Here is a 24247-nt window from a genome sequence, read left to right on the forward strand (position 1 = left end):
TTTGTCTTTTTTATTATTTTTGGAGCATAAAAACAACATTTGCTTCTTTTAAGAACTGGGAAGAACAGGAGCAGATCCAAGGGGTTGGGAACATCTGTTGGCGATCCCCCCCTGAACTAGAATTGAAATGTCCCCCACCTTGTAGAATGTGAGGAGCCCACACTGGCAATGAGTGAGTGGGAAGGGTGCTGGAGTACCTGCCGAATGGGAGATTGTTGCTGCATGAAGGTAACGCGGACATGAAGAGATTGGGGTTCAACAGGGTTAATTTTTGGGAGGGCGGTAGTTCACACACTGGTGCCATAACTGATGAATTTTGGGTGGTGCCAGGAGTGGGACTCAGTCCTTGTGGGTTCGTTCCAACTTGGGACACTCTGAAGGCACGTGTGGGCCAGTGACCTTTGTATATTTCATCTTGATACCACACCCTTCTCACTATATAGCATTTGTTGGGGACTGAAGGACGGTGACAGTTCACCTTTTACTTCTTGTGGTGCCTCAGCATAAGGTAGAGGCATGTTACAGAGGTGAGCGCTAGGAAGAACAGGGAGAGAATGCTCTGCATTTCTTAGTATTGGCCAGCACTGCTTACTAGCACCAATTTCAAGTAAGAAGAAACGCAACAAAATGGAGGGAGAGTCTCATCCAGGTGATGAGCGTACCAGCTGTCCCGGCCTCGCTGTCTTCCTGGCGCTGGAGTGAAGCTCAGCTGAGCCGTTCTTCAGTCAACAAGGGCCAGGAAAGGAAAGCTGCGGTCAATAGTTTCATCTTTGGAATTTCTGGTGTTGTCTGGAAGAGGCTTCAAACAGGCATCGGAAGGCTGAGCTTCTTTCCTTTTAGGACTGTGGGAAGAGGCGGTAATGAAGGCATGCTGGGAATACGAACTGATCCATTGTTTCTACAGGCATTGTGAATCTGGTCATTTGGAGCACTAGATAGCAGTTTTGCGCAACACAGGTTTTGGGGAGCTGAGGGCTTCCTTCGTCTTTCAGGTCCCTGCGCTAAACAGAAAGCAGCTCATCTAGTTTTAAAAACAAGATAAAGAGCCCTGGCGTTATATAAAGGTCCCTTTGCAGCCTTTGTTCTAGGCTCGGTAGCCTTATTAAGTAGGTTTCTTTTTATAAAGCATCCTTGCTTTCCTTACTGGAATCGCTGCCCTTTTGTCTGCGTTCTCCTGTGATAGAAATGTTTTGAAAAGACGCTTTTGCTTTTTTGCAGGTGTAAGAGAGATGCAACCTGCTATAACATTTCTGGTTGCCATAAATGACTGCCAAGCATTTGCATATCTCCCGCCACCTTCTCTTTCCCTTGATCCAGAACAGTTGGGTAAAAGAAGGGGATAAAAAAGAAAAGGCAATTCTCTTCCTGCTGTGATGTCCCAGGGACAAATGTTTTCTGTTTCTCCCTCCTGTGTCATCTGAGTTCTGCAGCTTTATGCCGAGTGATGTGAGACCAAAAGCCAGCAGTTGTGAGGGTTGGTTGTTTTTTTTCTTCCCCCCCTTCCCCTTTTGTTCCACCTTCCACAACTGCGAAGGGTACGGATTTCTAACAGAGCGTAAGGACGTGGGAATTGAATGAAGCTAAAATGGGAGCTAGGAGGGGAAAAAAGGGGGATTGACGTAGGGCGCCTTGGTGGTGCTTTTGCAAAGAAATTTTCTAGTGTCAGAGATGTTTCAGTTACAGAAGAAAACCTTAATCCACCAAGACCAGCCCTCTGTCCTGTGCCATCACCTCTCTACCAGCAGGAACAGAGCTGCTTAGAGCCGCCCATCAGAGCCCCCAGCGCAGAATCTGGTGGAATAGTTGGGGAATAGGAAAGAAAATGTCTGTAGAGCTGCGTTTCATTTGAGTTCCTCCCTCCTCAGCAGATGAGCAGTTGAAAACCTACTTCATCCTCAGCACCGTAGCGCGTTCAACCAGATTGTACGCCTGTTAGCGCTGGTTTGCAGCCATCGCTGGCATCTGGTTATGGGAAGCTGTGGACTTTTGTACGTGCAGATGCCTGCCTTCCTAAGAACGAGTCCTTAGGAATGCCGTGTCTTTCACACCGAAAGGAAAAGCAGGCTTAATATCACCTCCATATGTCTGCAGGTGCGCTGCCTGCACGTGCCTATTTCTTTCTCCTCCCCCTCTGAGGTTTTTTTGTGATTCATAATCTGTCACAAAACACATGGAAATGTATATTCCAAAAAAAAACAACCCCACAATGTTAACTTCTCAGGGTGGGCTTAAAGCAGGCTGAGCTCTGGTTTTAATTTCTACGCAGATGAAGAGTGAAGGATCAACACCTGGCAAGTTGCAGGGAGGCCGAATGACCGTGTCTGATGTTTACCAACCTTTTCACCTACCTTTGGTAACGTAGAGATAGAAGAAGTCGCAGTAGAAGATGGTCTGTACCACCCCGGAGACCACAGCGATCTGGTCATAGAACTTCTCGGTGTGGTAGCGCCAGACCCAGTTGGCGATATAGAGGGCGCGATAGAGGCCGAGGAAGAAAAGGTAATGCGTTGTGATGGTCTCGGCTTCCCCTGTCTTGCTGATCATGAAGAGCTGAGGGAGGATGGCGACGGACTCCAGGTAGATGGAGAAGGTCCAGAGTATCTGTGAGGTGCAAATGAAGGTGGCGGTGACTGTTGAACTATCATAGAATCACTGTAGAACTGTGTGAGTTGAAAGGGACCTTCAAAGGCCATCTAGTCCAAATCCAATGACATGGAGAGATCCAAAGCTTTACTCTTGACAGTGTGGGGAGTGAGAGAAGATGGTGCCGAGCTGCTCTACAGATTGCACGCTCTTCATGGATTGCCAGCCTTGCCTCTCCTGCGTGCTTTTAGCATTAACAACCTGAGCTCTTCAACATCCTGCAGTCTGGGTGGTGCCAGGCTTCCCTCCCTTCTCCCCCCCCCATGCTTTCCTTACCTCCAGGGGGGTGAAGCTGTGGTTTTCCAGGAAGGAGAGGCCGGTGACGGGGACCAGGAGGAACTCCAGGCGAAAGGAGTCGTTCTCTCTGTCAAATGTTTTCCTGAATTTCACGTAGATCATGTACACGGTGATGTAGGAACAGAGCAAAAAAATGACCTGCGGGAGGGAAGTACAACTGCAAGATATCTGACCTGCATCTCAAGCTCATTTATCATCACTTATTTAATGCAGTGAGTGAGTTCTGTGGTGGTCAGTGCAGGGCTGGTGACACCAAAGGGAGCACCTTGAGCTGCTCTTCTGTGTGTAACCCACTAGCTTTCGTGACAGGCAAAGAAGATGGAGTTGCTCTTGTCTCCCTTTGGCTGAAAAACTAATGTGGTGAAACCATGGCAAGCTGGGGAGAACGTCTGCTTCCCTGCTGCCCTCCTTACCTTCATCACGGTGTTGTAGATGGAGATGAAGGTTGTGAAAAGGTCCAGGTAGCGGGTTGTGAAGACAAGGGCAAAAAGAATCTGGCTTTTTCCCGAGATACCTGTGTGGCAGGGAGAGGAAAGAAAGGCAAGACGGGAGAGAGGAAAAAAGCCCTTCAGGCTCAGGTTTTGCCCTGTGCTTTTTTTTTCTTTTTGAGATCATTTGTGATGTGTGTTGCTCCAGAATCCAGGATATCACCATCACAAAGACCTTCCTGCCCATCTCACTGTGGTGAATTGCTGTGGGACTGGCCCACAGGTGCTGGTGCTGCTGTCACCACTGGTGGGGTGACAAACATGGGTGAACACAGCTGAACCCTTCCTCCCATCTACCTGCAAGCCTCCAGCTCTGTGGGAAGCAACTGCTCTGCTTTCCTTGCCCAAAGAGGCCCTCTAGCCTGAAGCAGCAATCTCTCTGCATCTTTTCACCAGAGGCCATCACTTTTGGTGCCACTAAACCTTCTCATGCTCACTTTCCACCTCATCACCCTCCTCCCCTCTGCTTCACTGTCACCCAGACACCTGCCCTTTGTCACATCGCATCCTTCCAATGCATCCCTCCTCCTGGTGAGGAAGCCATCCATCAGGCTTTGGAGTCTTCTGCAAAGTACAGCAAAGCCTGGTGATGGGCTTGGGAAAACCAAAAACCACAAGGCGTACCAAAAAGGGATGGGAGAAAATTAGAGAAGCTGGGAGGCAGCACAAAGGAGTAGCCTGATGCCTCTGAAGAGCCCAGGAGTAGGGTCCCCTCCTTGCCCAGAGAGCACTCACCAGCGCAGGACTTGGACCTGTGGATCTTCACCAGCAGGATGATGATGGCCAACAAGTGGGAGACGTCCCCCAGGATGCGGAAGATGTTCATGGCAGCGGTGGGTGAGGGCAGCTGTAAAACCCTGCGGGGAGCTCCGTGCTCAGCCAAGCGTACACTTTCCTATGGCTGAACTTGCCCTTCTCCCGGAGCTCTCTTCTCTACACCTTCCCAAGGCTCCACGTCCTCAGCCTCCCTGGACTTCCTCCCTCCCAGAACTGCGTCCCTATTGCTGCCTTTCCCTGCCGTGCAAGGCCTAAGCAAAGTTGAGTTTTGTCCTCTCAGCAGCCCCGGAGTAGCGCTGGGTGACGTGGCTGCTGGCTGGTCGGGGAGGAGAGAAAGGAGGAGGCGGAGGCGGGAATAACTGCACTATTTTTCCCTTTCCCCTTCTTTTTTTTTACCCCTTCCTCTCTTTGCCCTCACTTGTCTCAAGTTACACGCGGAAGCGTCCTTAAAGGAGAAAAGGCGGAGGGAAAGGGTCATCCGTCCTGTGGGCTGGGATGCTGCTGCAGCGTCCTGTGCCATGTTGGCAGCCCCGTGGCCCCATCATGCAGGGATGTGATATACCGGGCTGCCATCGCTTCATGTCCCAACCCACTGGGACGGTGCATGAAGTACAAGGCTGTGCACAAGGAGTCTAAGTGCTGCCATCCTTATAGGTCTGGGAGAAGGGATCTGAGGGATCGCTACGGAGTTTTGCAGTATTCAGAAACATCAGTGGCCAACCTTGGGGCAACCTTTCTTCTCCAATGGGATCTCAGGGTGCTGAGATGGGATGTGGATGCTACATGTCCCCATCTTCACCCCTGGATGATTCCCTCACACCTCCCTCCCTTGGCTCATCCTTATGGGCTCGCCTAGAGTATCGTCCCTAATGATTAAAGTGTAAAAATATTATTCCCAGTGCTTACTAACAAGTCTATTAGCATCACCAGATTCCTTTTGGAATGTATTTGCATACATTTCCTCCCAGCCCATCGTGCTGGCTGTGTGTTTTCCCTCCCAGCCGCTGTAGCACCTGCTGTGCTGGGCTTTTCCAGCCGTATTTGCAGGTTAAGCTGGAAAACACCCGTGAATCCCTGTAGAATGGAGACTGCCACCCACTACCCATGGGCATGCTGAGGCTGGGGTGGGCACAGCCCTTGTCATAGAGTCACAGAATCGTTGGAATTGGAAGAGACCTTTAAAGGTCTTCTGGTCCAACTCCTCTGCAATGAACAGGGAAACCTGCAGATAGATCAGGGTGCCCAGAGACCTGTCCAGTCATCCCTGGTCCTCTTTGCTTCTTGTCCCAAATGTAGTGGACCCAGCCACCACCATTGGAAGGCCACCAGTAAGACAACTGCATGTGGCAGAGGTTTATCCTCTTCCTCTTATGCCTTCCCAACACCTAAGGAGAGCTGGTGTCCAGTGGTGCTACTGGGAACCGCCAGGCTCCAAGTGGGACTTCAAGGCCACTGGGTTGGTGAAGGGCGTGCAGATTCTTAGAGGAGGAGAATCTGGCACACCAAGTGGGAGTGAGCAAAAATAGACATTCCCTCCTCCTTCCCTGTGCCTTGCCCTGGGTGTCTCCCTGCCTCCTGAAATAATGCTGGGCGCTGCCACCACCCCGCACCATGATGCTCTCTCCATGCCTCCCGTTTCCATGGCGACCATAAGGAATGTCGCCAGGGTGACAGGGAGGAGAGCAAGCTGGGATTTGGCATTAGAAACAGGAATTTGGGGTTGTTGGGTTTCTTCTTATTTCCCCCTCACATCCCTCCTTCATTTCTATTTTTGTGTTCTCTGCCTGAGCCTGTTTGGGATGCTTGATCTTCTGCAAGTCCAGCCTCTATTGAGGACACAACAATCCTGTGACACAAGGCTCACCCTTCTTGCTAAAGCATTTGTTTTCTGTCACTGTACTTCTTGTACTCTTGGTATGGTGGTGGCTCTAGGTTTCATTCCCAGACAGGACAAGGGTCAGGTAGTACCTGCTGACCTTCCCAGGAGCTCCTGCTTCCTCTCCATCCATCCATCCATCCATCCATCCATCCATCCATCCATCCATCCATCCATCCACCCATCCACCCATCCACCCATCCACCCATCCACCCATCCACCTTTCCATTCCTCTATCCACCTCTCCATCCATCTTTTCATTCCTCCTTCCTTCCATATATCTCTATTTATTTTTCCATCTCCATATACATCCTTCCATTCCTCTTTTCTTCCATCTGTCCTTATCATCCTTCCATCCACCTCTCCATTTATCCATCCATCCCTCCATCCACTCCCTCATCTGTCCATTCATCCACCCATTCTTCCTTCCTTCCATCCATCCATCCATCCATCCATCCATCCATCCATCCATCCATCCATCCATCCATCCATCCATCCATCCATCCATCTGTCTTTCCATCCATTTCTTCCCTCCCTCCTTTCTTCCATTCCTCCTTTCTTCCATCCTTCTATCCACCTCTCCTTCCATTCTTCCATCCATCTATCAATTCATCCATCCACCTCTCTGCCTCTCATCCATCCACCAGTCCATCCATCCCTCCACATCTCCATCCAACTTTTCATCCTTCTTCCCTCTTTCCTTCCTTTTTCTGTCTTTCATTCCTCCATCATGTCTCCTTTTCTCATCCATCCATCCATTGAACTCTCTGTCCATCCTTCCCTCCCTCTATTCTTCCATCCCTCCATCCTTCCACCCCTCCATCCCTTCTCCCCATCCTCCCAGCCCTCCATCCATCCGTCTCCTCCATCCCCACAGCAGCACTGGGAAAGGTTGGCGGAGTGGGGCTATTTTTGGGACCGTCTCCCTGGCAACGGCTGCCACCACCGTCTGTGGTGGCTTTTCCATAGGTGCTAAAATATTCCACGCTTCTTATTAAAGACGGTGCCGGTGGAGACGGGCGGGGGTGGCGAGTGTGAGCCACCCCACTGCTGGGGCCATCGAGCCAGGGATGGCTGGGGCATGGCACGAGGACAGCTAGGGGTTGGTGACATCCTTGCTGTGACGTCCCAACGTCTATCCCAATGGCCCAACCAAGCTGGCTGCACAGTGCACGGGGTGCAGCCGTTTGTCCGTGTGGAGGGAACCACCACCAAGGCTGCGTGTTCCTCCCCATCCTCAGCAACATAGAGAGGTTTTGGGGATGGGATGAGGCACTGCAGGGTGGCTTCACCCCTTGGGGTGCGACCACTGTGGTCACACTGGGATGTGTCACATCAACCTTGGGCAAAACTGGGGCTCTCTATGGGATGGAGATGACCTCCAACTTGGTGGCCCTGGGCATGGGGTCTCCTTATGGGATGGGCAGTGACCCCCTAGTCTAGGGACAGGGATAGTAGGGACAGAGGGGTCGGACAGCCCCATCCAGCTGCAGGGAGCAGCAGTGCGGAGCTGTTTGCAGGATGTTGGCTGCTCTCCCTGCTTGCAGCTGCGGACGGATGCTGAGAGGTGCTAAAAATATTCTCTGCTCCTCCTGGTGAGAGTTCTCCAGGAGGTGACCTGGAAGCCCCCGAGATGCCACCAGGGAGCTCCCAGCAGAGACAACCCGAGGGGAGCCGGGTCCTTTCCTGGAGCCAGGTCTCAGCCCATAATGTGGGGTCCTGGTGGGAAAATCCTACAGGTCACGGCCGGGGTACGTGGCCACCCCATTGTCCCCTTCCCACTGCCGATGGATACGTTCCTGTCTCCCCCATGGCAGCTCGGTAGTGCGTATCCATGGCTCTGAGATCACACGCGAGGATGGGCTAAAGTAGCGGAAAGCTGTTGGATCCTACCACAGAGTTACTGACTTCTTAGCTACAGACTGCATAGCAATCAGAGAGGGGGAGAGGGAGCCAGGGAACGGGAGCAGGGAGAGGCGGCGCAGAGATTTTGGGGTGAGAGCAGGGAGGTGCAGGGAGAGGATTGAAGGGCAGAGGGGACGAGGCAGGAGGGGGAGAGCAGAACCGTCGCTGAGAGCTTGTGGGATGGATGGGAGCGAAGCACGCTGAGCGGAGGAGGAGAGGAGCTGGGCACGGTGAGCTGGGGCTCCTCAGGAATCCAACAACCCGGAGCTGCAGAGAACCCACTGGGTGAACCCAGGAGCTTCGGGGCACGATGGAGACACCGACTGCTGACCCCATCCTCTGACTCTGGCTCCCAGGTGGCCCCAGCACGATGCGGTAAGAGATGCCGGGCAGCTCCCGGTGCAGCAACGGGAGGTTTTGCCTGCAAAAATGCTGCCGTGCTAGTGCTGAGGGAGGCTATAAATATAACTTAGATGTGAGTGGCTTCATGTGAGTGTGTCCGTGAATAGCAAAGTTGCTGTGTGCGTGGCAGATGTAAATACCGCTATCAGAGCGTGACGGTGCGGAGGGCACCTCCTCGTCAGCCTCCCCAACTTTCCTCCCTTGCCCTGCAGGTAACTTGTGTGGTTTTTCAGTGCTCCCTCACCCTGGCTTTTGTTTGCTTTTTCCCTATCCATCCCCATGGAGCAGCCCTGCACTGTGGCGTCCATCTGTGTGCGCTGCTCTGGGATGGGTCTCTCAGCACCAGGAAGGTGTTCTCCAAGCACAGTCTGCACCCAAGGTTGAAGTGTCCCCCTCTAAGCTCAGAGATTTTGGGGGTCCAGACTCAACCCTTCCAGCTCACAAGGTCCCAGCTCAGCTCTTGCTTGGGGTGGTCCAATGTCTCCAACAGGCACTGCCAACAGGGGTTACCCTGTGGTGTTGGATGCATGGTGGAGGTGATGGGCATCACCACTGTCAGCTTGCGGTCAGCAGGAGCCTGAAAGGGGATGGGGAGGTGTGCAGGGAGCGCGGGGACATACCTGTATCCATTTGCCATTGGAAGCAATGTCTGAGCACCCCAACACATGGTCACCTCAGTTTGGGGCTGCTGACAATGATAATGATACGAAGGATGGCAGGAATGGACTCAGTGATGGGTTCCTTCCAACTCAGGATATTCTGCGATTCCATGGTAGGAATGTGGGCTTCTAGAAGGGAAACTGGTGGTGAGGAGGAGGAGGGATGGAAATGGAAGGGATGGATGGGAGAGGGTCAATCTTCTGATGCTGCAGCCTTCCTCTCCTTCCACCATTCCTCCTCCCTGGGGCATGCTGCCCAGAGGTGTCCCCCAGACATTTGGCTGCCTGAGCCCATGCTGCTCACCCATCCCTGGTGTGGCACCACCATGGGGCAGTGGGATGGGAAATGCAGTGACGGCCACCGGCGCTTCCATCAGCACCAATGTGGAGCAGGGCACTTAATCGCAATCCGCCTTCAGCAAATTCCCACTTTCCTGGGTCACTGCGTTATGGCATTGGGTTCGTTCAACCCGACGGCGACCGGGGATCGATCGATGGACGTGCTCGTCTTCGCAGTCAATCCCTGCTTACAAACACAACCACCTTTCTGCCAATGGCGCTGGTCGGACACAACTCTCCTGCAAGCAACTGTGTTGGATATAGGACCAACAAATGGATATAGTTCTCCTGGAGCACGGGGGGCTCTGGGGAGGAGGGTTCAACACTGGGAGGCGTGGGAGCAGTGGGGGCTGGGGAGGGGGCTCAGCCCCTGCTCTGGCTGTGTCAACCTTCGCGCGTAGCCCTTTTTTATCTGTTTTCTGCCTTTCTCTCCCTTTCTCTCCTCTCCCCCCCTCCGTCGGTATGTGGGCTGATCACTGCTCAAACTTTTAATTCAGATGGTAATTGGAATAATAATACGGGCAGAATCCTTCTGGCTCTGTTGCTGCAGCTGGCTTCGGGGAGCTATGAATAGCTCTGAGTCACACACTGAGAGGCTTCAACTTCAGATCATTTTGTTTTGTTTTCATATTACCCGTGCCCGGGGCTTCACAGGGGGGAAATATCCCCTCACTCGCTCCACCCTGAAATGCAAACAGGGCAGAGGGACATCTGTGTCACCCAATGGGGGAGCAGGGGTCAGCTCACCATGATTGCGGGCACGCGGGGACTGCTGGCACCCACCCGATCTATTTATAATTATTGAGAGAAAAGGCAGCAGCGTGTCTATATAAATGGCACAGAGCTCCCTCCCCTCACCTGCCCCATGCCATGTGCCTTTTGCTCTCCTGCATGGCTCCAACACCCTCGCTAATGAGATCTAGGGTTAACAAGGTGCACCAAGCCCACATGTTAGCCCACATGCAGGGGCTCAGGGAGGGATGGGGGATGCTGCAGGTGTGCAGCTCTGCCTGAGCTTGGGAGTCCCCATAGCCAAGGCATCCCCATAAAAGGGGTCTCCATAATAAGGGCTTCTCATACCAAGAGGTTCCCATACCAAAGGGATCCCCATACCCAAAACACCCACATACCTAAGAAGTGCCCATACACAAGTGGTCCCCATGCCCAAGGGGTCTCATGCTCATGGGGTTCCTGTACCAAGAGATCCCCATGCCAAGAGGTCCCTGTACTCAAGAGGTCTCCACACCATGGGATCTCCATACTGAGGAGTCCCTACGCCCAAGGGGAGGGAATGAAGGCCCCTTGGAGCCACAGTGACCACAGACAAGAGGGAAGCATTCGCCAGACAGCTCTGGATAAAGCCAAGTGTAAAAATACCATGGGATTTTTCCATCTCCGTCGCTGTTGTTTGCGGTGTACATCCCCAGAGCGCCAGATACGGTTGTTATAAAAAGAGAAGTGGGGGAGTGCTTCGGCATTGAGTTGTCTGTTCTACTTCACAAGGCCGCTCTGCTGCAGATTTGAAACAGGTCCTTGTATCCAGACTAAATGTCTCCTCTTTCAGTTGGAAACCATTTCCTCTTGTCCTGTCCCAATAGACCCTGCTAAAGGGAATGTCCCCTTCTTTCTTATCCCCCCCCTACCCCTCCCCTTTAGACGCTGAAAGGCCCATGTCGCAGGCAGGGCTGTGCTGGGAAGCAGCAGGTGGGTTTATTTCCATCCACCTCCCGGCTGATGCCGCTCCCTCCGAGGCCGCGGCCGCCGGCATGACGAGCGCTGCGCTCTGCCAGCTGGCAGCAGGGGATGGAGCGGGCGGCAGCAGCGCAGCGCGGCCCCGTCTGCGGCCAGCCCGCCCGGGCCGATGCCCTGCCCAGAGTGCTGCCGCGGTGCTGCCGGAGGAGTGGAGGCAGCGAGTGGAGCCTACTGGTCCCCGCCAGCCGGCCGCACACCCATCGCCCAGGTAGGTGCCCCGCGGATGCTCCGAGGGCCGTCTTTAGGGGACAGCTGCAGTGTCCCTTTGCCGACACCATCGCCAGGGTGGACTTTGCGAGGCGTAGATTGGTAGGTGCCGGACAACATTAGCCAGGCGCCCGTCCTTATGGATGCCCTGTCCCTGCTCTCCCCCTGCCCTCCATCCTTTCCCTGCATCAGCCTCTGTCCCCCCGACTGCGGCATTTCTCAACGCGCTCCTGCTCCGCCAGCCCTGTCCCCTTCTCCTTCCCGCTGCCAGCATTGGCAGGAACGCCGGCAGCTTGGTCTTGCTGCCAGGGATGTCTTCATCCCTGCTTATCCCTGTGCTGCTGCCCAGGGCTGATGGTTCCTGTGCAAGGTGAGAGGTCTCTTTTCGCTTTGTGAGCTCCTCTCATCCCACTGGGATCATCCCCAGGGTGGGCTCCAGAGTTCACGTTCTTGCAGGGTTCCTTGCTCCCTGGCCGTGACCTCACAACCAGCATGGTGATGTCACGGAGCAAGGACACGGAGATGCCGGGTTCTCCTTTCGCTACCATCTCTGTTCCATCCCACGCAAAACCCCACTGATCTAAATGGGGAGGCCTTAGTGACATCCTGCTCCCTGCAAGTGTCACTGGGGCTGCAGAAAGCTTTGTTGCTGTCATCCGACCCAGGCTGAGGACGGGTAATATCCTCCTGTTTGCCATTCTGATATCATGCCGCGGCCGCTCAGCATCTCTGAGAGCATGGAGAGGGCCTGCACTGAGCAGCAGAGCCTGGAAGAGGATGATGATGACGACAATGACAATGAGGAGTTCAATTACACCTGTCCCTTGGCACATCCTCCACCTCCGTGCATGAGTTTGGGTGATGGTGATGATCTGGGAGATGTTGAGTTCTCATTTAAGCCCGGGCATCATTGCACAGTGAAAGACGATGGAGAGAAAAACAGAATATATGCCAAAAGGTTGGCCAGGCACGCGTTGGAGCTCAAAGAGAATGCTCAGGAGTTCGAGGAACCATTTTACAATGACACGGAGGTGTCCGGCAGCCCATTCGAGGAGGAGGACAGCAGCAGGAGCAGGACCTACCACCTCCCTGTGCACCAAAGGAAACACACGTCTCGAGCTGCCAACATGTCACCGTGCGGTTCCTATGACACCTACCAGCATGGCACAGGCAAGCACACGGGGAAAGACGCGTTTTCCCTGTGGGCCCAACACAGTGACCCATACGTCTCCAGCCTGGAGCACACCAGTGGAGCAGAGCCCCACAGGTGGCACGAGGAGTCTGTCGGGGACCGGGAGGCCTCCTCGCTGCGTGTATCCTACAGGGAGCTGTGGGAGGAGAACAACAAGCTGCACAGGATGGTGCGGAGCATGCAGGGCTCTCTGGAGAGCCAGGCACACAGCATGAGGAGTCTGGAGCGTCGACTGAAGGCCAATCTGGCCAAGGAGGAGAGAAAGGCCCAGGGGCTGCAGGCCCTCAACCAGCAGACGGAGCGCAGCCTCCAGCTCATGACCCAGAGGGCTCTGGAGGCGGAAAACCACGTGGAAAAGCTGAAGCAGGAGATGCTGCATCTCCAGGGGGAGCTGGAGTCCTCCAAGGTGAAGAACGAAAGCCTGAGAGCGGGGAAGAGCGTGGACTCGGAGGCTGTGAAGAACAATGTGGATTTTGCCTTGAAGAACCTCCAGAAGATAATAGCTGGTGCAAACTGGTCCATCAAGCAGCTGGTCGCTGGGACAGAGTCGCTGAATTATGTCACTGAGATCCTTAAATCCACAGGCAAAATTTCTGATGCTAAAGCAGAGGAAGACCAATGAATCAAATGCTGTGGATGCGTTCAGTCATAGCCTATATAAAACTCTTTGCTCTCACGTTAGACTGTGTGTGTTCAGCTTGGTAACCTTTATTCCTCACAGAGATGCTTTCCTTGTGGCTTATCCTGATGCTGGGAAAAGGGGAGGGTTGGTCAAAACCTGTAGGAAATGTTTATTACTGAGATATTGCAGTGACTTTCCTCTGGTGCCAGTATCAGCACTAAGAATGAGCTTATAGAACCATGGAACCTTTAAAGTTGGACAGGACCTCCAAGGTCACCTGCTCCAGCCATCAGCCCATCCCCACCATGCCCACTGACCACGTCCCTCAGTGCCACATCCACACGGCTCTGGAACACGTCCATGGACGGTGACTGCACCACCTCCATGGGCAGCCTGTGCCACTGCAGCACCGCTCCTTCTCAGAAGAGTTTTCCTCCCACCCAACCTGAACCTGGACCTGGTGCAACCTGAGGCCATTTCCTCTCATCCCATTGCTGTTATATGGGAATAGAGGCCAATCCTCACCTCTCTACATCCTCCTTTCAGGTTGTTGTAGAGGATGATTTTACTCCCCTTTACTTGGCACAACCAGTAGAAAGCACCAGTTGGAGAAGATTCCCTTCCTCTCCTGATGCAGAGAAGCACACCCAAATTGCCCATTTGCCTCCTGCTGAGTAAGGCAGGGAGCCATAGTCCACATTTGCTATGTGATCACTGAAGATGTGTTTTAGTTTTACCCTTTTGGGACTGTATGTGGGCGTCATTCTTCAGCACCAGTTCATCCCCCTACATTTCTGATGAATTTAGGTCACCCTCCTCATTTTCAGCTGCAGTTTATCCAATTGCACACCAGACTTTTCCCTATCTGGCCAAAAAGACCATGATTAAAGACTTTGGTGATGAAGGGTGGTGAGAGGCTGGGTGCTGGCAGAGCTCAGCATCAGTGTTTTTCCCAATGGGGATTTTTGGTAGCTGTTCTCTCCTGCCTCCATATGGTAAGTGGTGAAGGCTGCTGCCTTCTCATGGTCCTCTAGTGTCCCAGCAGCCGTGGCTGGGTCTTCGGCTGCCTTAGCAACCTTGTTGTCTGGAGAAGGGACAGCTGGTTAATCCCTATTGCAGACATGACGGTGGCTTGCCCATCAGAGGTGATGTCTGGAGCTTCATACTTGCAGCCTTCCAACCTGGGCTACTAAGTTGGAAAGGGTGGTGGCCACCCTTAGCCACTTGAAGTCCCACTCTACAATGCTGGTGATGAGACAGGAGTGTTTCTCATCACTTTTCCTATCCTTGACTATAACAGCTATTGTTCCTGTCTCCCACCTTTGCATGACCACTTGCAATGAGTTCCATACCTTGTATTCGACCCAGAAATCCCTGGATTTGTCTGAGATATGGCAACCACCCATTGCTCATTGGTGAGGCTGGGAGGTAATGAAACTAGCTGTGTCTGTGCTGTGTGCTCTACGCTGACTGCTGTAATCCAAAGGTTACAGTGCAGGATTAGCATGGGTGTACAAAGCCCTTCCTAATCTATGAGTCATTACCCCTCACCGCATTTCCCTTCCCAGCAGCTCTGGGTAGGTGGGATAGGTCAGCCCTTGAGTCTTCGGTCTCCCAGTTTTTCAGCTCAGGAAGGACCAGGTTGGGACACAACAGCTCCCAGACATTCTCTCCGGGGCTGTACTGCAGAACTGCTCCTTGGATGCTATGCACGGCACATCGCAAGGTCTGTTTGCTCTAACCGGCTTCTCCTTGGCTACCCCTAAGCTCCTCCTTTGCATTGGTTCTCCATTTTGAATCTATTTCTTTCTTCCCATCTTTGAAATAGGGGGGATATTCTTCACTTCGTGGCAATAAATTCTCTCTAGGTCAGGTTGGGCTGACAGGGATCTCTCGGGTTGCTGTGCGTGTCAGTGCTTTGTTAGTCCTTGTGTGTGAGGTATTTAGTCTGGCTGAGCTCCTGTCCTCCTGTAAGCTATGATATTAATATATTGGCTCAGGGCAGGGACCCTGCAAGCTGCTAAACTCTGGTGCCCTTGGTCCAGAGAGCAGTGACTGCCTGCCAGCACCTCTGCATGGATGAGATGTGTGGGCTGCTGTGTGCACTAGGTGTGTGTCCATCAGCTCTTCAACTCCAGAGCAGGGCTGTGGCGTGTGGTGCCTACCATCACCACCTGATCCCTCTGGGCATCCAGCAGAAGGCTGGGAGATGTACATGGAGGATGGGTGTTTCCAGGGAGGGATTTGATGGGGTTTGGCTTTGTCCTTCTCTATAAGGTACATGCTCAGAAGCAATGGTGATGACAGCATGCACCTCAGCTTGTCGGAGGTGAAAGCTAGAGCTGCCACGTCCCACATGAGCACGGCTGCATGAGATCCCACGCTCGCCCAGCTCCTGTGGCTCCCAACACCTGATGATACAGCAAGCCATGGGCAGCGTCCGCGTCAACCGGTGAGTAGCCTTCATCTCAAGGACTGTTCATAGAATCATTTCAGTTGGAAAAGGTCTCCAAGATCACCTGGTCCTACCTTCAGCCCATCCCCACCATGCCCACTGACTGCCTCCCTCAGTGCCATATCCATACAGTTCAGGAACACCTCCCTGGGCAGGCTGTGACACTGTAGCACCGCTCTTTCTGGGAAGACATTTTCCCTTATATCCAACCTGAACTTTCCCTGCTGCAACTTGAGGCCATTCCTTCTCATCCCATTGCTGTTACCTGTGAGCAGGGGCCAATTCCCACCCACCACAACTTCCTTTCAGGTCATTGTAGAGAGCAGTAAGGTCTCCCTTGAACCTCCTTTTCTTCAGACTGAACAACCCCCAGTTCCTTCATCTGCTCCCCATCAGACTCATGCTCCAGACACTTCAAAGCTCCACTGCCCTTCTCTGGACATGTTCCATGTGCTGCCCTACGTGTTCTGGGCATCTTCTTCTGGTCTCTTCACCCATCCCTCAATATATTCTTCCCAAAATACCTTCCTGGGGCTTTTCCACTCTAAGTTGTGGCTCCTCCATTTCCAAGTCTGAAATGCACTCTATGTGGGGGGAGATCTTGGCTCTCAGCAGGGTTGGCTGATGCAGAGGAGAAGCAAAGTACCAGTGCAGTGCTGGACACCTGCCCTGGCCCAGGGATTGCTGATTTCAGCAGGACTGCAGAAACCCCATGTCCTGTTTCCAAAGAGATGAGGACAGCAGATGGATTTGGAGCTATATGGCTGCCCTAAAGAAACGACCCTATTTAAACAAGGAGCAGTCAGCGCCAGGGTGAAGGAGCCCATGCTGGAGGACTCCAACAGCCATGTCAGTGTGATGGAGTGGGAGGGAGGCACTGCCAGCCTCAGGAGTCATTAGCGGCTTCGTGGCAATGAGGGTCTTGGTGGGTCTATGCACTCAGGGGGAGGCTACTGGATATCCTCACTGATCAGAGCATCTTCTGCCATAACCTCTTTAAGTGAGAATCTGTGATTTGAGACCCAGCAGTGTATGTGCACTTGGAAGCTGCCTTCTCCTGGCAATGGTGAGAGGGGCAACAGTGCCATCCGCTGTGGAGGGAATCAGTGGGGAATGGTTCCCCAAAGAGGGGAGTCTCTCCCAGAAACAAAAACTGCCAGTGATCTGACTGTTGATCTCCAAATTACACCTTTGGCTTTGGATTCAGGATGCTGGGAGTCATGCTTGTTGCTGTGGCAACAGAATTGTCCTGAGCACAGAAAGTGTATAAACATTGTCACCAATGTACAATGGCATCAGGGTGGAGAGCAGAGGAGAAAATAGAAACTTCCAGCCTCACACCATGCCTGGGCCAAGATTTTGTTCTTCACATATTTCTGTCTGTTCCTTCTCTTCCAGGTACAGCATTGTCTCCACCGAGGAGGATGGACACAAGGTCTCTGCGCTGGGCAGTATGAACGGGCACAGCCGGAACGGGAAGGGCCACACACCCCGACGGAAGCACCGCAACCGCTTTGTGAAGAAGAACGGCCAATGCAACGTCTACTTTGCCAACCTGAGCAACAAGTCTCAGCGCTACATGGCTGACATCTTCACCACCTGTGTGGACACGCGCTGGCGGTACATGCTTATGATCTTCTCCGCCGCCTTCCTGGTCTCTTGGCTCTTCTTTGGTTTCCTCTTCTGGTGCATTGCTTTCTTCCATGGTGACCTCAACGCACCGGTGGTGGGGGGTAGTCCCTCCCTCCTCAAGCCCTGCATCATGCACGTGAACAGCTTCCTAGGGGCTTTCCTCTTCTCAGTGGAGACACAGACAACCATTGGGTATGGCTTCCGCTGTGTGACTGAGGAGTGTCCGCTGGCCATTATGGCTGTTGTGGTCCAGTCCATTGTGGGCTGTGTTATTGACTCCTTCATGATTGGCACCATCATGGCCAAGATGGCGAGGCCCAAGAAGCGGGCCCAGACCCTCCTCTTCAGTCACCACGCGGTCATCTCGGTGCGGGATGGCAAACTGTGCCTCATGTGGCGAGTGGGCAACCTGAGGAGGAGCCACATCGTGGAGGCCCACGTTCGTGCCCAGCTCATCAAACCCTACATGACAGAGGAAGGGGAGTACCTCCCCCTGGACCAGCGGGACCTCAATGTAGGCTACGATGTGGGTCTCGATCGTATATTTTTGGTCTCACCCATTATTATTGTTCATGAGATTGATGAGGAGAGCCCGCTCTACGGGATTGGCAAGGAGGAGCTGGAGACAGAGAACTTTGAGATCGTTGTTATCCTGGAAGGGATGGTAGAAGCCACGGCCATGACCACACAGGCACGGAGCTCTTACCTTGCCAGTGAAATCCTCTGGGGTCACCGTTTTGAACCAGTAGTATTTGAGGAGAAGAACCACTACAAAGTGGACTATTCACGCTTTCACAAGACCTACGAGGTAGCTGGCACACCCTGCTGCTCAGCTCGGGAGCTGCAAGAAAGCAAGATGACTATCCTACCTTCTCCCCCACCTCCCAGTGCCTTCTGCTACGAGAACGAGCTGGCTCTTGTCAGTCAAGATGAAGATGAAGATGATGACGAAGTGGGTGTAGCGTTAGGTGGCAGCACCAAGGAAGAGGGAGGCGTCATCCAGATGATGGATTTTGGAAGCCACCTGGACCTGGAGCGGCTCCAGGCCACTTTGCCCTTGGATACCATCTCATACCGCAGGGAGTCAGCCATCTAATCCCTCCAGCCTCCCCGTTCTACATCCATGACCCACCTCCTCCTCTTCCTCTGATCTGCACCCATACATAGCTGGATAAGTCCCTTGCCCACCAAAAAACGCCTCCTGTGACCACCTGTCAGCACCTGAGTACACTGAGGCCTGGATACACTCCAATTTATTCCCTTTCCCATGAGTTTATGCCCCCTGGATGAGGAGTGAGAATACACCATTCTTCCAGACAGCACAGCTTGCTCAAGGACCTGCCCAGGGACAGGAGAGCAGCATGGTTGGATTCCCATCTCTGCAGAGGTGACAAGAGCCTGTGCCCTCAATGGAGAGACTGTACCTGCTCAAGTGTTTCTGCAGCTAAGACAGCAGCACCTTCTGCCTCTCTCATGTGTAGGCCCATGGCTATCGATAGCCACAGCTCTCACAAGGGGAAGAATGATGCATAAGTCCTGACCCAATGAGAAGGGACATGGGAGTTTAGGACTCCTAGAGGGAGTGGGAGAGTCTCTGGAGATAGGGGTGTGCTTGCATGTTTATTGCTTGTTGCACTTGACTTTCTTTGTACATAAAACAGATCGAGAACTGAAATCCAAATTCTTCCACTGTAAATGCCAAGCTGGGAGAGAAGGACACTGCACGCAGCCCGCTCTGCACTCTCCTTGTGGCACCCGTCACCTCCAGCAGCAGCTCAGCCCCCACAGACTCAGCCCTGATTCCCCCACTCCTCCCCAGACCCAGACCACGTTCTGCTTCTTCCCTGGACTGCCTGGCAGCAGGCAGGGCCCTGTGCTCACACACCCGGCCACAGTGCCAGGGCCGGCAGGCAGTGACCTGATGGGACAGCAGGCCCCTCACTTGCTCCTTCCACCTCCTCCAGTCTTCTCCCTGCTGCCATCAGCTGTAAAACGGAATTTGTATCTATTTATTTTTAATAAAGTCTAATATCCCAGGGGGAGGTTTGGAAACAAAGGAGACCCCGAGGCTGCAGCCTGGTACAGAGACTGATGAGTGTTATTAGTGCTGCTGTTTGCTGTTTGTATGGGTTTGATGCCTGGAGGCTTCACCTTTGGTTACTTCAGAGTCAGAGCTTGACTTAACACCACTTCTCTGTTGCTCCACAGAAGACAGCATAAACTCGGTGAGTCTTTCTCTATAAGAGCATTAGAATCACTCACTCAAAACTAGATGACACAAGGGTGGGGAAATAATTGGGTAGCTCAAAAGGCTGCTCTGCACACCTGGCAGACGTGCTGATGGGGAAATGGTTGAAGAAACAATGTTCCGTCTAATCCCTGATCTACAGAGTGGAAAGCCAACATCTTGACAACAGCTTGGGCTTAGTACAAGGAGCAATAGGAACTGGGGGAAGAAGCAAAAGAGGAGGGAAAGAGACAGAAGGAGTGAGGGAGGAGCAGGAACCACAGGCAGGGAGAAAGGGAAGGGAAGGGAAGGGAAGGGAAGGGAAGGGAAGGGAAGGGAAGGGAAGGGAAGGGAAGGGAAGGGAAGGGAAGGGAAGGGAAGGGAAGGGAAGGGAAGGGAAGGGAAGGGAAGGGGAGAACGATGAATACTGTGGTAATGTGGAAGACAATTTGGAAGGGGATAGGGATAGTGTAACAAGGTAGGTACGGACAGAGACATGGCCACCTCAAGTGGTGCACCTCCTGGCCAGCTCTTGGCTTTTCTCACCTATGACTTGATATGCAGCCATGGTTTTCTACATGTGCCTGCATCCCACCTCCTGTCACTGATTAGGAATGTCCCTGCCTCCTCCCTCCCGTTATTATTTATTTATTTTCCCCCAGAGGGAATAAACAGAGGCCAGTATTGACCTGGCTTTCAATATAGCTTTCAGAGCTGGGTGCCTGTCGCTGGTCATGGCAGTGGAAACAAACTAATGGACCGAGAGAGAAGGACTCTGCTTGTGAGGACATGAGCACTCAGCATGCAGACTGAGGTGGTGGCCCCAAAGATGGGAGTGTGGCTGGGCACCCCTCATCAAGGTGCATCATCCTTTGGAGGTGAGTGAGGATGATGCCCCATAGCCTACCATTTCCTGGGAGTCTGGTCTGTGAGGAGATGCACTCCATGAGGACATCTATGGGAGATTTCTCCCACTTTGCCAATATGTGTATCTTTCAGTACATGTGCTTCAGCAGCTGTGTGCTCCAATCACAAAGTATTCATGCCTGAATATCCACTGAATGTACCCACATACATACGTCATATGTGCAGGCATAACCCTTCCTCCAGCACTCAATAAACCATAAACACTCGATGTTTATGCACAGGCTGCCCAGGGAGGTGGTGCAGTCACTGTCCCTGGAGGTGTTCCAGAGCCATGTGGATGTGGCACTGAGGGACGTGGTCAGTGGGCATGGTGGGGATGGGCTGCTGGTTGGACCAGGTGATCTTAAAGGTCTTTTTCAACCTTAATAATGCTAAGAATCCACTGTGGCGAGCTGTCATGAAGAAGACTGGACATTGCTAGGTGGGTCTGCAAATCAGCTCTGCAAGCCAGAAATACAGATGGGATTTTGGTCAGGGTGCAGCTGCGTATGATCACATCACCTTCCAGGCAGGCGATGCATCTGGTCCAGAGAAGACACCCCCATGTGTTCCCTCCCTTCTGCAGGACCTGATGGACAGAATGCATCTCCAGCACTTGTTGAGATTTGGCTTCTGTTGAATAATGTTCCAATATCAGAAAGCTAACAGGGAGAGAACTTTTTGCCCTATGAATAGGATCCAGGCACTGGCTCAGATCCGGCACCCCATGACAGCTAACTATACTGCTTTCGCTCCTGCCAGCTTCCAACTGAACATTGTCGTTGTTTTTGATGACACTTGAGAGACTTGTTTCATGTTTTATTTTTGGTGACACTTTCAGCCAACCCTTTTGAAAGGAGACCATCGTTGGCACCTTTCAGCTCACCCAAAATTTGCTCAGCAAAACGTTTTGATACACGCCACGGCTAAAAATACGCTCGAGGAACATGATAATAAGGGAGAAAATGGCTTTGGATTTCTGTGATCAGGAATTCATGTCGATAACATTTGTGCTTCCAAACAAAAGTGCTTTTTTGCAACCAGCTCGGCTTTGGTGTTGTCCCAGAATGAAGAAGAGCCGGCTGCACACAAGCGTGTGACCTCTGCTCAGCACAGTGCCTCTCCTGCTTCTTCCCAGGCCATTAAGGGCTTGCTCCTGCCCCTGCTAAGTCGATGGGAATTTTGCCATTGCCTGGGGTGAATTGCAGAGCTGGGCTCTAATGGAGCGCCGCTATTGGAAAAGCCCTGCAGCCCCAGCCCTCTGCTGAAGCTGGGACAGATGATGTGGGCTGTGCAGGAGGGAGAGAGGTGGAAAAAGGCAGCGTGTGGGGCTGGGGGAAGCTGAGCACATTGCTTGGGGGGCACCGGGCAGGCTGGGGAGAAGCAGCAGGGTGGGCAGGAGTCACGTGGATCTCTCCCAGAGCGAGGATGCCCAGGCTGGGGGCTAAAAACCAGAGGGGCTGGGGTGGGAACGAGCTGCTGGAAGAGCTGTGTCCAGCCCTGGAGATCCGGCTGGGGGCTGCCGCCCCACCGATGGGCCGGGCACCGGTGCTCCGCGGGACCCAGCGCCCGGGAAGCCACGGCGCACACATCCCGGGGAGCCCGGTCCTTGCCTGTCCTCAGAGCACCACCTAGGGATGGCAGCGAGCCTCGCAGCACTGCCTGAGCTCCCCGAGCTGCTGGCGCAGCAGGGCTGGGGATAGGGTGCAGGGATGGGGCGCAGGGACGGCTGCAAGACCCAGCTGGATGTCGGGATGGAAATATTTCCCTTCCTGTCCTGAAAACAATGCCAGCTCTGGAGGGATAGGCACCGATGTGCCCATGTTTTCCCAGCCCGGATCTTCAGCCCACAGTAAAGTTCAGGGTGGCTGACTGAGGGGTCAGGGATTTTTATGCCATGCTATCAACTATCAGCTCTGTAAAACCTCAGCAGCTTTCACAGAGCGGCCACTGGCTTTGAAAGCAGTTCAGATATACACTGACACTTTGATTTCTTCTCTGCGCAAAGCTGTGGCAATCTGGGAAGTTGCACAGGGAATACTTGAGCTCAGAGACAGGTCATTTGGCTACTGCCCTGCTGCTTGCCTGTCCCTTCAGTTGTCACCTCTGCAACCTGGCTGGTGCAGACGCTCAACACAGGAGATTTTTCTCCACTTTTCTACCCTACAGCCCCTTAGTGTGGCAAACACAAGCTACGCTGTAGTAGGGTTGTGCTGCTGTAGCAGCTGCCTTTTCCCTGCCCCAGGTAGTCGTGAAGTTGTGTGGAAGTGGAGAAATGTCCCACCAGGACGTGTCCTGGCCAATATGAAGCACAGCTTGAAGGCAAAGGGTTTGCAATGCCCTGAGAGTTCTTCCAGCAACCGACCTCTCCATATCCCCTTGGGACATAAGGTAATGACAGCCTGGCTTGCAAACCATACGGAGTCTGTGCTCCTGTGTTTATCTCATTTTCTGGGAAAAAGCAATGAGAGCAGAGCAGTCAATGGGCCATTCACTCGTTCCTTAGTTCTGAACATGTCCCCTCCAGGAGGGAGCATCCACTGTGGGCAGTCCCTTCACTCTCCGGGCAGCTGTGGCTCTAGGCATACAGTTCTGCAGCTGCCCGAAAGCAGGCAGCGTGGGAAGAGGAAATGAGTACTGCTAAGTGAAGTGATGTGATTTCATTGCCCCGGTGCCTTCGAAGAAATGTGGGATGGACACAAACACCACCCTGAAATAGACCGTGAGACATTGGATATTTGAGCTTTCAAAGTATTTTTTGGCCTCTGAAATTAGCAGGATTATTTTGGTGCTGGCCCCTGATTTGAAATAGCATGTCTTGAGACTTGGGAGATGGTAATATTTGGGAATCCCAGTGGCAGCACATGGATAGAGTTGTTTGGATGTCCCAGCACTGCAGTCACTGAAGTTGTCAGCTGGAGGATATGGTGCAGTTGCAACTGAGAGGGCAAGGAGCTTGAAATTGCCACTGGCAGGTGACAAGCTGCTCATCCAGCAGCAGGCTCTCCAGGTCTCTGTGGGTTTAACCTACCACCTCTGCGCAGCTGGGGAGATTGGGAGCCATAAATCAGAAACAGTTTCTAGAAGAGCCTGAAGCTGCAGTGAAGACTTAGTCAGGATGTTGTACCTCCATGGACACGTGTATAACTCCCATCTCATTCATACTGCTGCCTGCAGCAGCTCTGGAGGATCAAGCACGGTGCCTGTTCCCAGCAGAGACACCCCGGTCTCCAGATCTCCACCAAAACACCCTACCTGGAGGTTCGCAGACAGAAACCAGCATGTTCAGAGCACACCCAGGTGCATCAGCCCCCCAAGAGCAATATTACAGTGCAAGGTGAACTCTATGCTGGCACTGGGGCTGTCGATATTCGGGATGCTCCTTCTGGTGATCACGCTTGAATCACACTGGGCTGGAAGCAAGCAATAAAATGCTTATCCTCGGCCCAGCTGGCCGCATGGGACATGTGGTGAGATGGCCTTTTGTTAGTCGGTGCCCCGTGCCTGGCGCTTGGATGGCAAGGACAGGCTGTCCCTTCCAGAGAAACCCCTTGCATAAGAATCACAGAGGAGCCGGGCTGAGATGCTGAACTAATCCAGCAGGGCATGCCGGGAAGCTGCATTTTAAGCCATCCTCCTTGCCCTCCCATCTCCCGGCGCATTGTTTATCTCTCCCATCCCTCCCACAGCAGTACATGAATTACTCTGACTGGGCAAGCTGGTTTCATAACCGCCCGCACCGCCCCCCCAAAGCGCATGGGACTCACTCACACACCGTCGGCTCCTCATTCGCCACCAGTTTGCGTTGCCGTGAATCACAGGCTGGCGTCAGCGCTGCACTCTCCCCCAGCACGGGGGAGATCTTCGC

General features: G+C 53.1%; 3 protein-coding genes across 4 annotated transcripts; 2 read left to right on the top strand and 1 right to left on the bottom strand.

The window, feature by feature from the left end:
* Positions 1–21: 21 nt before the first annotated feature.
* KDELR3 (KDEL endoplasmic reticulum protein retention receptor 3) lies at positions 22–4512 on the bottom strand. The gene is made up of 5 exons (XM_072327156.1): positions 4164–4512; positions 3354–3454; positions 2920–3078; positions 2349–2601; positions 22–842 (listed from the first exon to the last, which is right to left on the bottom strand). Exons 1-5 carry the CDS (start codon positions 4252–4254, stop codon positions 802–804), a joined length of 645 nt encoding a protein of 214 aa, XP_072183257.1. The 5' UTR covers positions 4255–4512; the 3' UTR covers positions 22–801.
* A 3463-nt stretch (positions 4513–7975) lies between these two features.
* Positions 7976–21257, top strand: KCNJ4 (potassium inwardly rectifying channel subfamily J member 4). 2 transcript variants are annotated; one of them, XR_011905162.1, is made up of 4 exons: positions 7976–8361; positions 15437–15611; positions 17013–19471; positions 20179–21257. XR_011905162.1 is itself a non-coding variant. In XM_072347873.1 (3 exons), exons 2-3 carry the CDS (start codon positions 15574–15576, stop codon positions 18340–18342), a joined length of 1368 nt encoding a protein of 455 aa, XP_072203974.1. In that variant the 5' UTR covers positions 7976–8361; positions 15437–15573; the 3' UTR covers positions 18343–19742. The 2 variants fall into 2 exon arrangements, 1 of the variants encoding a protein (XP_072203974.1); XM_072347873.1 differs by lacking the exon at positions 20179–21257 and having other exon boundaries at positions 17013–19742.
* On the top strand, positions 10147–14439 carry LOC140258016 (endosome-associated-trafficking regulator 1-like). Its single transcript, XM_072347886.1, has one exon. It carries the CDS (start codon positions 12053–12055, stop codon positions 13157–13159), a length of 1107 nt encoding a protein of 368 aa, XP_072203987.1. The 5' UTR covers positions 10147–12052; the 3' UTR covers positions 13160–14439.
* Positions 21258–24247: the final 2990 nt, after the last annotated feature.

The sequence above is a fragment of the Excalfactoria chinensis genome, chromosome 1, assembly GCF_039878825.1.
Source record: "Excalfactoria chinensis isolate bCotChi1 chromosome 1, bCotChi1.hap2, whole genome shotgun sequence".
Lineage (NCBI taxonomy): Eukaryota > Metazoa > Chordata > Aves > Galliformes > Phasianidae > Excalfactoria > Excalfactoria chinensis.

Coding starts and splice junctions, on each gene's coding strand:
- KCNJ4 (XM_072347873.1), top strand. CDS start 15,574: ATGATACAGCAAGCCATGGGCAGCGTCCGCGTCAACCG. Junction 15,612..17,012: donor GGCAGCGTCCGCGTCAACCG/GTGAGTAGCCTT, acceptor CTTCTCTTCCAG/GTACAGCATTGTCTCCACCG.
- KDELR3 (XM_072327156.1), bottom strand. CDS start 4,254: ATGAACATCTTCCGCATCCTGGGGGACGTCTCCCACTTGTTGGCCATC. Junction 2,602..2,919: donor ACAGCTTCACCCCCCTGGAG/GTAAGGAAAGCA, acceptor TGCACCTCACAG/ATACTCTGGACCTTCTCCAT. Junction 843..2,348: donor CTATCTCTACGTTACCAAAG/GTAGGTGAAAAG, acceptor CTCTTCCCACAG/TCCTAAAAGGAAAGAAGCTC.
- LOC140258016 (XM_072347886.1), top strand. CDS start 12,053: ATGCCGCGGCCGCTCAGCATCTCTGAGAGCATGGAGAGGGCCTGCACT.